The sequence below is a fragment of the Oryzias melastigma genome, linkage group LG10 (genome assembly GCF_002922805.2).
Source record: "Oryzias melastigma strain HK-1 linkage group LG10, ASM292280v2, whole genome shotgun sequence".
Lineage (NCBI taxonomy): Eukaryota > Metazoa > Chordata > Actinopteri > Beloniformes > Adrianichthyidae > Oryzias > Oryzias melastigma.
In genome coordinates, this window is record NC_050521.1 from 10,107,650 (window position 1) to 10,118,758 (window position 11,109).

General features: G+C 36.5%; 1 protein-coding gene across 8 annotated transcripts in view; it reads left to right on the top strand.

Annotated features, from left to right (window-relative positions):
• The window catches only part of atp11c (ATPase phospholipid transporting 11C), a 52,264-nt gene that overhangs the window by 5,144 nt on the left and 36,011 nt on the right, over positions 1 to 11,109 (top strand). The window contains exon 1 of one of the 8 annotated variants that reach the window (XM_036214068.1): positions 8,276 to 8,963. The exons of the other annotated variants lie outside the window; for them this stretch is intronic. Within the exon in view, the coding sequence (XP_036069961.1) occupies positions 8,958 to 8,963 (6 nt within the window). The 5' untranslated portion in view covers positions 8,276 to 8,957. Of the gene's footprint in view, positions 1 to 8,275; positions 8,964 to 11,109 lie in introns of those variants that run through there. 8 annotated transcript variants of the gene reach the window in all.

The following is an 11,109-nucleotide window of genomic DNA, read 5'->3' on the forward strand; positions in this document are numbered from 1 at the left end:
TATATATATATATATATATATATATATATATATATATATATATATTTGTTTTCCTAAAATATCTGAACAAGCATTCATTGTTAAATCGGACTGCTTTTATTGTTTAAATTTAAGATTATTTAAATAAATGGTCTTCCCGCATTTAAATCCAAATTTCCAAAAGTCAAAAACTAGTAAACAAGTGAACTAGCTACAACTTTAATATTTTACCAAAATATTTGGTTTCTTTAGATGATGATGTTGCTTCCTTTTTACAATCAATGTTTGTGATGGTGCTGACTCAATTTCAATTTTTATTGTGCCAGAAACTGCAAATAATTCTGTTAAACATGAATGATAAAGCCTCAGCTGCCACAGAATAAAGATCTGGACACCACTCTGCCTCAGTATCCAGAAGTATTGTGTGAAAAACTTGTGCAAATATTAAAGATGGAAAAAAAAGGTGCAATAAAGTTATTATCTGCATTATAGGCATTCATTCGGTAATGACTTAACAAGTTATTAATGTGTTAACATGCCAAGTCCTACTTATTTCATTGTTTAAACAGATGTACATTTATTTAAGATATCCTAAATTTGTTATTTAAAAAAAAAATTGTAGTATTTAGGTATTTTAGTTTTAGAAATTCTTCAGCATTCTACAGTGGTTCAAAACAAAGAAATGTATCTCTCTTGATGTCTTCAAATTACCACTCTCCAAAAAAGTTTTTATTGCTGCTAATGGTTTCTTGTCTTTATCTTGTGATGTCTGAATGATGTTAGTTTCCATTTGGTTTGCTTTTTGAAGTTGGTTTAAAAGTACCAGCCTACAGTGATTGCTTTGAGTGATAGAAACGAGCTGTGCCTGCTCAGAATGTCCTCAGGCTATCAGTAAGACCTATTGCTTTTAGTTTCATATTGGGAAAATAAATAGAAGGGGTTTTCAAACTAAAACTAAAGGCTAAGATTATACTCAAACTCTGTACACTGTTTAAATATTTTTTTTTGTTTGTTATAAATCTTTCCATTGAATAATTATCATCCGTGACCTCATTTGTCAGTTGTAGTCCTTATCGTGCTGTTTGAAAGACTCTTTGCAAGATCTGAGAACAAATCTGTCCTTGTGTTTTTTGCTTGATACAGCCCCTAAGCCAGAGTGTAGCTGGATGTCCATGTTTACATTTTTGCAGCTTTATCACCAGTGATGCATTATTCTTGGAGTTGGAGAAATTAGCTTTCTATCCTGTTTCATTCTCAGAGCCATTGTGTCCCAACCCTAGTCCTCAGGGCACACTAACATGTTTTGCTTTCTACTCAGCCTAAATACAGCTGGTTTTAATGATTGTCATTGTGATCTCTGCAAAGATGATGGTGTGCTGTAGTGTGTATTTTTTTTGCAGAGTAGCGTTGAGAATTTAGAACATGGACAGTACTGAGCTTTAAGAACTAGTGTTGGGAAACACCACCTCCAGACCAGCAATCTGGTTGTTCTCATCACAATCTGGTTTCCCTTTCCATTCCTAAAGCCTTCCTTGTCCTGTTATAACCTGCTTGTACATGCCTTTTTACCTCTTTCCTACGCATCTACTTCACTTCTGCTCCCTGTAACCTCACTGCTCCACTTTGAGACTTTCTCATTTACACACAGAAACACTGTCATGCTGCTGCTGACCTTCTTTCTTCTCCATTTTCAGAATTTAGATGTTCCTCCACCTGCCCCGTACTCTCACTACAGATGACACATATACGCAATACCCTGTCATAGACTTTCTCTAGATCTGCTAAGAAACAGTGCAACTTCCTCTGGCCTTCTGTTCTTCTCCAGAAGCATCCTTGCAGCAAATATTGTATATGTTGAAATATACTTTGCATGAAACCACAATGATCCACACAGGCATCAACTTTTCCTCATAAAATTTATTGTTTCTATTTTTTTTGTGCCAAGTTCCCACTAAATGCTAATCATTTATTTTTTCCCGCATTTTTATTAGACAAGCTAAAGTAGAACTGTGTCAAAGAGGACTTTGGTTAAGATCTTGGATAAACCATGCAGGCACTGACTTCTACGGTGCAATGTCTTATCTCACCTCCAACACTTTTTGCACATGTGTGATAAGTGACTAATGGTGTTGGATTAAATAAAATTCTCAACTAATATACGGCTCTGCAGAACAGACAGGCGGGTGATGGTGCAACTTTAGTTTAGCGGAAACCCGCTTCACTTATTTAATTTGCATGATTTTAATTAAGGGTGGGTAACAATATGAGGTTGAGCGCTGTTTAACAGCGTGATCTAAACAGTGTTGCTGAGTTATTCAGTTTTGTTTGGTTTAAATGCCACAGTAAATTCCAAAGTAAGTATACCCCTGAGTCCTGCTTGGAATTTACTTCCTCATGCGTTCTAAATTCAGGTGAATGAGCCTGTCATTAGAGTTGCTCTTCATGTGTTTTGTCTTCTTGATGTCTTGGACTTGACTGAAACCTTTCTTGGTGTGTCGTGTAGGTTTGTGAGGGAAGTACAAAACTTTGCATGCCAGATATATTTGGTTCAACAGCTATGCAAACTTGTGTCTTGTTGGACAGCTCTGAGTGCATGCTTCTTTTGCAGACTCAATTCTTCTTTCATCCATCTTCTGTTCTCTCCCCAGCATGTGCAAGAGCGTGAGTTTGCTATTCCAGCTACAGGGAACATCTTGAACCAGTCCATTGCAGGCCCCTATGGAGAAACATACATTTACCGTCACTTTTAAGGAACAATTTAGTTACTAATCAACCTAAAAAAACATGGTTTAGGAAGCTGGAGTGCCTGGAGAAAGCATACATATGCATGGGGAGAAAATCCAGACACCACACTGAGGACCCGTCTGGGATTCAAACCAAGGCCTTTTTGCTGAAACCATGGTACTAACCACAACACCACGCCAGAATCAAATGACTTTAGGTCAAATTTGCATTGACATTTGCACATGTACGTAATGTCTGGGAAAGAGGATTCTGGTTGTTTGAGCATATATATAGATTTAAATACCAAATTTTTAATGTGGTGCAGCTGAGCTCCTGTAAGATTCCACTCATTTTTATCAGGTTTTTTTTGTGTTGCTTGCAGCCCTTCCTTTAAGGCCTCTCTCCTTGCATCACAAATCTCAGTTTTCACACATTGGGCCAGCTAACCTCCATCTCTCTTCAGAGTCTGAACAACCATCGACTACAGAATTACCCATTGCTTTCTTCATTACTGCTTGCTAAATAGCTTTTTTTAAATGTACATCAAATCTATTTTAGTGAAGACTAAGACTTCAAGGCTGTGTCAGAAAGACACGCTGACAAAAAAAACAAAAAAAAAACCACAAGCCAGATATGTACTTTAAGATTTTATCCAGGGTAGAAGGAAAATTACAGCAGACCAGATAACAGCTAAACAAGACCCTGGCATTTCTTAAATCCTTGATGACATGAATTTATCGGAACATATACCACTACGTGACACTATGAACAGCTATAACCAGATAGTATTTGCCCGTAGATGTATGATCTGTTAAGATGAAGAGGCAGTTCTTTCTATTTACCATTATTTATCATTTCTGTGTCGTGTGGGTAAAGTACTCACATCAGCTGGGGCAACTAGAGAGACAACTGCAGCTGGACAGTTCTAGAAGTGAACTCTAAAATAATAAGTTGATCAAGTAGTGATAAATCTTGGTTTGACATTTTTGCTCATATTCCAGAACATCTGTCATGTTTAGAACATTACATTCTTAAATATTTAAAGATCGTTTTCTTAAAATCAAAACTTACTAATTTTGTTTAGAAAACAAATTATAATTGCATTTAGTTTTCTCAAAAAGTTATCTCGAGAAACAGGCTAAATAAAACTAGAACACTTGTACATTCTTGTCTTCTGTAATTGTCAATTGATATCATCAGGGTGTCATACCAGAAAGGCGATCTGAAAGGAAGAAAAAAAATCAAGATTTTTTTTTGTTCTTCATTCTTCAGTTAAGATTCATTGCGGACTAAATCTATCTGGTGCATTTCAAAACATCATAAAAAATGAATATGTTGTACTGTATTGTATTATAACATTGTATTGTGGAAGCAGCATTGTCATAGTGGAGTGGAATTACTCCTAAAAGGAAGAAACCTAATGTAGAATCAGATTTCTTAAAGGTAGCCATCTGCTCTGTCTGGTTGGGTGTGTTTTATGGACAACTCTTCAGACAAAAACAAGTTGGTTTCCTTTGAAGATTAATTGCCATAGATGCCATGCAATCCAGATGACTTCCTTTTTCTTCTGCCAAACAGGCTGAGCAGGAGGTGGCTGGACCGGAAGAGTGAATAGACCTTGTCTAGGTCATCATTTTACGCAAACTAAATAGAAACCATTTACCATGATTGCTATTTTTGAAGCTGTTGTCAGAGGAAAGCGATTTTATTGATTACAGTGTTAAAAGTCCCTTTTTTATACCAAAAAATGAACATATCTGTGAATAAAAATATTTACAGTTTGGGTCATGACAACTTTTTATGAAAACTTTACACATTAGATTTTCATTTGAGTTCAAATTTTCAGTTTAATAGGGGCACATTTTCCAACTTGAACCCATAGATTGACTTCTTAAAATTCTCATTTTTGCCCGCTGGCCATTGTTGGGTTGGTAGGAGAATACTCCAGTCAACTCCTTGTCCTAACTTTATTATCCTGTGGGTAAAATAGGTCATTTGTACAGTGAATCAATGCTGATGCGATTAGTCCTTGTTTTTATTCTAGTTCTTGCACGTTATAGGAGAAGCAGCCTAAATGCCAACATTGTAAGAAGTTCATCTTCTTTGTGAATCCATCCACCCATTTTGTAAACTCATTTAAACCCTGACGGGGTCATGGAGCTGCCAGTGCCTAACCTGGCTATTGCTGGGTAATGGTTTGGGGTACCCCATGGACAGGTCAGCAGTGTGTCGCAGGGCCACAGTCACATCCTCATATGCATTGGGTCACACCTAGGGACAATTTCAGGCAGAGGTCTTCAACTTTCAACACTTAAAGAGCCATTCGGATCAATTTCTCACCAACCAAAACCCAGTTGTATCCACAGTCTTCACCCACCCTTTAGGAAAATAAGATACTGATTTATATTTATGTTTTTGCTACTGACATGATACATTTAAAAACATTATTGTTTTTTTTTTTGGTATAAGTAAAGCATAAACATTTAGAGAAAATTGCTTTTTTTTTTTTTTTAAGACATCCTACACTATAAGATCATGTCAATACAGCAAATGCAGTAGGGAGTGTAAAAATATCAATGATTTCTGGTGCATTTTAGCCACAAATTCATAAATATAACCAACAAAAAGTAAATTGGAGCTAGTTAAGTGACCCCTACCATATATTAAAACCATGAGGATCACTTTAAATCCTTGAATTAGTTCAAAAATAGAAAATCTGCTTTATAATCCAGTGGTTTATAACTTAACATAGGTTTAATTCTGTTTGCTTACTGACAATAAATTGATTTTTCTGTGATAAATGAAGCTCAAATCAAGTCCAAATATGTCAGTATGAAGTTGATAAACTGCAAAGGATTGATGGATATCTGGAGAATTACAGCTACCTTTGTTAAGATCCTCGTTGAATGATTCATACGTCCTTCAACCTTTTGTGAATAAGTTTCTGTTAATTTACTTTTTTAAACTTTACTGCTAACTCACTTTTTCCTTTACATTTATTTAAAAAAATTAAAACATTTTATTTATACCGAAGAGCCACAATGATGTGGCATAAAGAGCCACATGAGGCTCTGGAGCCGCAGGTTGCAGACCCCTGATTTAGAGTAATCAATCAACCTATGAAGCATGTTTTTGGACTTTGGACAAAGCTGGAGTCCCCGTAAAAAAAAAACCTACGCTTGCAGGAACATGCAAACTCTACACATAGATGTCCCAGCCGGGACTTAAATCTTGCCCTTCTTTTTTGAGGGTAGAGCGCCAACCACTGTCCTACCGACCGTGCAGCCCCATCTGTGAATCGTTAAGTTCAAAACATTTGTTTACAAACCTTCATGATGCTACGAATTGCTAAAAACTTTAAGGCTTTTTTTTTTTAAGCTAAAAAGCAAGTTCTTTTCCCCCATATTTCTAACATATTTTGTTGGAGTTTATAATATTATTCTTGTTTCCTTGAACATGCTGGCAGATTTAAGTTCCTTAGTTTAATTTTATCCACTTTTTCTTCCGTCTTGCTATCCTATTCTTTGCTCAGTAATGGAAAAAGCAGCTCTTTTGCAAAACACACTAGTATATTAAATATCCTAAGTGTAGGCAGGGATGTGGTGTGGAAAAAAAAAAGAACAATCAAATAGGCCAGAGAGCATCGAGCCTTGCGTGACTCAAACCTGAGAATCTAGTGTGAATCCAGGGCACGAACCTGTCCCCTTTTTGCACCTTTCCATTGCTTTTTCCATCTGACAGTCATACCCAGCCTTCCTGTGGTGGGAACATACAGAGGGGAGGACCATGAAGGGCTTTTTGTGCCAATTTTCTACCTTTTCCCAGAAGCCATACTCAATTCTCAGTTTGTAATACTAAATAATTAAGGTAGCTTCATTTATTTTGAATATTCCTCACATTTTTCATCCATTTCATGGCCCAAGTATTATTTCAAAGTTACTGGCACTTGAGGTGCTTCTTCATCCTCCATAAATTTATAAAAGCTCTTCTTAGTCTTCATGTGTGGTTACTTGGAGTCCACTGACAGCAAGAAGTAAAAAAAAAAGAAACGAGTTTTTGGTGTAGTAGATTCACTTTTCCTACCATCTCCTTATTCTGAGCACTGCATAGAGATGAATGATGTTGACAGTCATGTTTTGAAATTCTTTTTGAATTGTTTTTGGCACTTGAAATCATGGGGTGCTCATTGGCAGTGGAAAAAGATTAGCAGCCTGTGAGGATTTAGCTAATACCAGGAGCCTACGAACATACCCCCTTTCACAACAAACACCCAGGTTAAGCCACACCTTGCAGTGTATATGTCCATTGCAAACTCTTCAATCTTGTGGCTTGGTAGCATAAAGAAAGTTGACCTGTTTTCATAGGGAGAAAACATGAGCTTAGAAAACCCAAATCAGCTTTGCCCTCTTAGCAGAAAAACGAAAAAAGCCACATTGACGTTTAGTCATTAGGACTGCCCCCATCCAATGCAGTTTCCCAGGATAATTAATTGAATTGCAATTGTGGCTAGTGTAGTCCAGTACATTATTAAAGATAATGTCATCAGTGAGGATGTAGCTGAGATGGAGATTTTTTAAAGCGTGTCAGCACCGGAATGTACTCTAATTGCCTTTTTGTTGGCATTGCATGGCTCTTTGCCAGCCATCACAGAGGGAGAAAACAATTGTAGCATGCAGTTTAGTTAAGCTACAGCCTGTACTTTACATAGGAAAGGCAGCTGGGTCATGCACTTTATTGAAGACACTGAATTTGTTACACACACCTACATGCATATGGAGTAGAGAGAGTATGTGCACTTAGCTGGAAAATCATATTCCATTTAAAGATACTCTGCTTTAACTTCCCTTTAATTATAAATGGTTGTGTGACTTGGCTGGAGCTTAAAATGTGCTTGTATTTAAGACCTTAAAGCAAAATGTAGGGTATTCTAGAAAATAAGGCGTTAAAGCCCTTCTGTCCAGTAGTTACAGAGTGGCAGCACTAGAGCATAAGCCTTGGGATAATGTTCACAGTGCTTAGAGTAACACGTAACCTCAAGGCTCAAGCCTTGATGAATGAACGTTTGAAGAAACCAGTTTAAAAAATAACCTACTCTGGGAGTTTCTAAAAGAAACCCATTTAGTGATTTATGTGTGCTTTAATTTCCATTTAGAGGCATAACGTCAGTTGTGTTTCAAACATTGACTGTTTGAGAGAACTGGAGTATGACATCACCCATTGAAAATGCCTTACTACAGGCTCCAGCGAGATGAAGCCAATTCAGTCGCCATTTTTATGTGATACAGATGGCGCCATGTTTCTATGTCGACTACAGATACCAATCTGGAGTGAGTTTGTTGAAAGTCCACACCTCTACCACTGAAAGCGGGCGTGGGACAATCTGTCCAACATTTCCAATGTTGGACGTGGGAGACAGCAGGCACTACATGCTTTTATTGAGGCATCTAATTGGCCAGTTTATAATTTGAATAACATGCAATAAATACGTAAAAAAAAGAAACGGGAAAAGCAAGAACATGTTAAAAAAAGGTATCAGGACAAGAATGGTTATTTTGACAAATCTATTTGATTTTGGGTTCTTGAAGCCAGCGGTACTTCCTATTTGGAACGCGATTCCTCATACCAGTTCTCTTATATATTCAATGGTTTTAAACGACATATCCACACTACTTGCTTACTTAATTTACAGTTGTTTGTAGTATTTTTCATGGTTTAAATCTTCCATAATAATAAACTAAAAGCCTGCATGGAGTTTTTAATGTTTTGTTTGGAGGTTTTTGTTTTTGCACAGTCTAAAGATTTCGTTTGCAGTCTTTGATCCTTGCCGTAAAGTATCGAAAGGACAGTGATTCAGTTGATTTTTTGCAAGTTTTTTTTATTTTTCCAGACTTGACCAGTTGTGAATAGCTAGTGGGCTGATCAGTGTGTGTCTTTTAAAGTCAGCGAAATGATTGAGGAAGTGAATCTCAGTGTGAGGTCTAGATGAGTTCCCCTTCTCCCCATTGTTGAGTGTAATGTAGGCCAGTACCAGCCCATGGTACAGTACGCCTTGTGTCTTTTGCAGCTGCAGGGAGCCTTGTAAAACAATGAGCCATTGCCTGTCCACAGCAGCTCCTTAGGATCAGCCCTCAGTTCAAGTTGAACTGTTATTACTCTGTGAAGCTATTCATCACTGTGTGCAAGCAGCGGACAGAGGACTGAGCAGCCTTGTGATATGTGGTCCGTATATGTAGACGAAAGATGATGAATCCATAATGGAGGTAACTCTTTTTATAATTACGAAGCCATGTCTGTTCTTTATAGGAATGTGTTATTTTTTGTAAATCTGTTAGACTTGTGCATATGTCATTTTAAAGGAGTCTCAATTTGTTTTTAGTTTGCCCTGTGTCCATATCTGTCAAAAAAAGTGGAATGTCCCTTTTTAAAAACAGTTTTTAATTGACAAACCACTTGAACAGCATTCTGCTATTGAGACCATCTCTTAAGAAATCATAAAAAAGTTGTTTTATAGATGAAGCTCGACCTGGATTCATATCATTAGTAAAAGCAAAGGATAATAAAAGTTATATATTTAGGGATACATACATGTTTTTTTTAATTACCTGTTGCTTTTTTTTAATTAGATTTGGATCCATTTTATGTGTTTTAATTTATAAAAATACATTATTTCAGAATCTCTCCAAAGACAGTGCAAATGAGGCATACCAATTACCCATTGATTGACATTCTGGTAAAGTATAAAACTATCCAGGGCCAAAGTGATTTAAGTCCATAATACATCATTCTCTTGATCTGTTGCAAAATATTTGAGTCATTGATTCAAAGGATAAAATATAGCTCAATAGATGTAAAAACTTCAGTTTTATTTTACTGTTATTCATTAAACATTTTTCCTACATCAGAAATAATTCACACTATATCCATCAAACAATGATCTAGAATGATCCAGCAAAACACTCTTTAGCTCTATTTATTTTAACTCCCTTAAGAGTAAAACAGCTGAAATACGACTGGCTGTGCGCAAAACATTTTGCAAAAAGCGTTGAGCGCTTTAAACTAATGAGCCTGAGTTGAAAACATGACAAGATATCAGTTTGAACCAACAGAGCAGTGCTTTGAAAGAGTGTTTGTGGACATTTTTAGGATGTGTGAAAATGTGATTCCTATTGTAGCACTGCAGTAAACATGAACTTGAGCCTTCTTACACACAAAGCTGCTCGACATGCTGACTTTTGTTGGCCCTTCCTCATAGTTCTGTGAAGTCAATAACTGCTATTTGATCATAAGTTTGGCTGCCAGAGTTGGTTTGTGTTAGAGTGAGCCTTCAACAAAGTGATATAGGCGCTCTTATATGCAACAGGATTTGGTGTGTGTACTTTGCTTGTTTAGTGCAACCACGCAGTCTCAAATAGGGCACTCCCTGCCGAGAGCGCCCCCCCCCTCCACTACCTGAGGGTGGAAAAAAAGGCTGATTTTGTGGTTCTGTTTTATCTTTTCCAAAGTACATCATGGTTCAAAAAAAAAACTTTAATAGTATCAGTCACATAATATATGCTAATATTAATTTAATTATTTAAATGTAACTGATGATGCTGTATCCTGTGTGATTTGTGACTTCTTGGCGCGTTTGTGTTGCTCCTACTCACTAAATCCAGGTTGCAGCAGAGCATGTTGGATACAAAAATGAGATGCTGTAGCATGGTGGGATTAGACTGAAATTTGGCAATAACTGAATGCAGTTTTTAATTATCACTGCTCTTGCTCCACCATCTGCTCTGATCCGTTTTCCGTCCCTGTCACAGCGTGTTCTTATTTCACAATGTTAGCAGAATTTAATATAAATCTTGGTTAATATAAAGTATCAGCCTATTTTTAAGGCTTTTTCCGTCTTGTTTTTTAATAATTGGTTCAGCCTTTAGATCTTTGTTAGACATAGTCTTTAAAGTTGGAGGTATTGATCTTTGCCAGTTCTACTTTAGGACAGATTTTATTGTTTGAAATTGACATCCTGGAAATCTGTTACAAAGTTTTTGTCTTTGTAAAAGTGCTGGACCGTTTTTTCTTTTCAGTGTGGCAGAAGCAACTTATTTGTTTTCTTAAAAGGAATTATGTCATTCTGTTTTACTGTTTGTGTTCTTTCTATTTTTTACACCAGATATGTATTTTGCAATGGGAGAAAATTCTCAAAATTAGATGCATGTGCAGAAGAACTTAAGGTTCTGAATAAGTTTATGACATCCTTAAGCATATTTACATACAAACAACTGACTCACTAGAAAAATTACTTAACAAAGGATGTTCTAAACGTCTATTTAATCTAAAGCCAAGTTTTTCCCCCATGTAAAAACTTGACAATATTATATAATTTTATTACAGAGTAACTTGCCTTTTTTTTTTTTTAGCTGA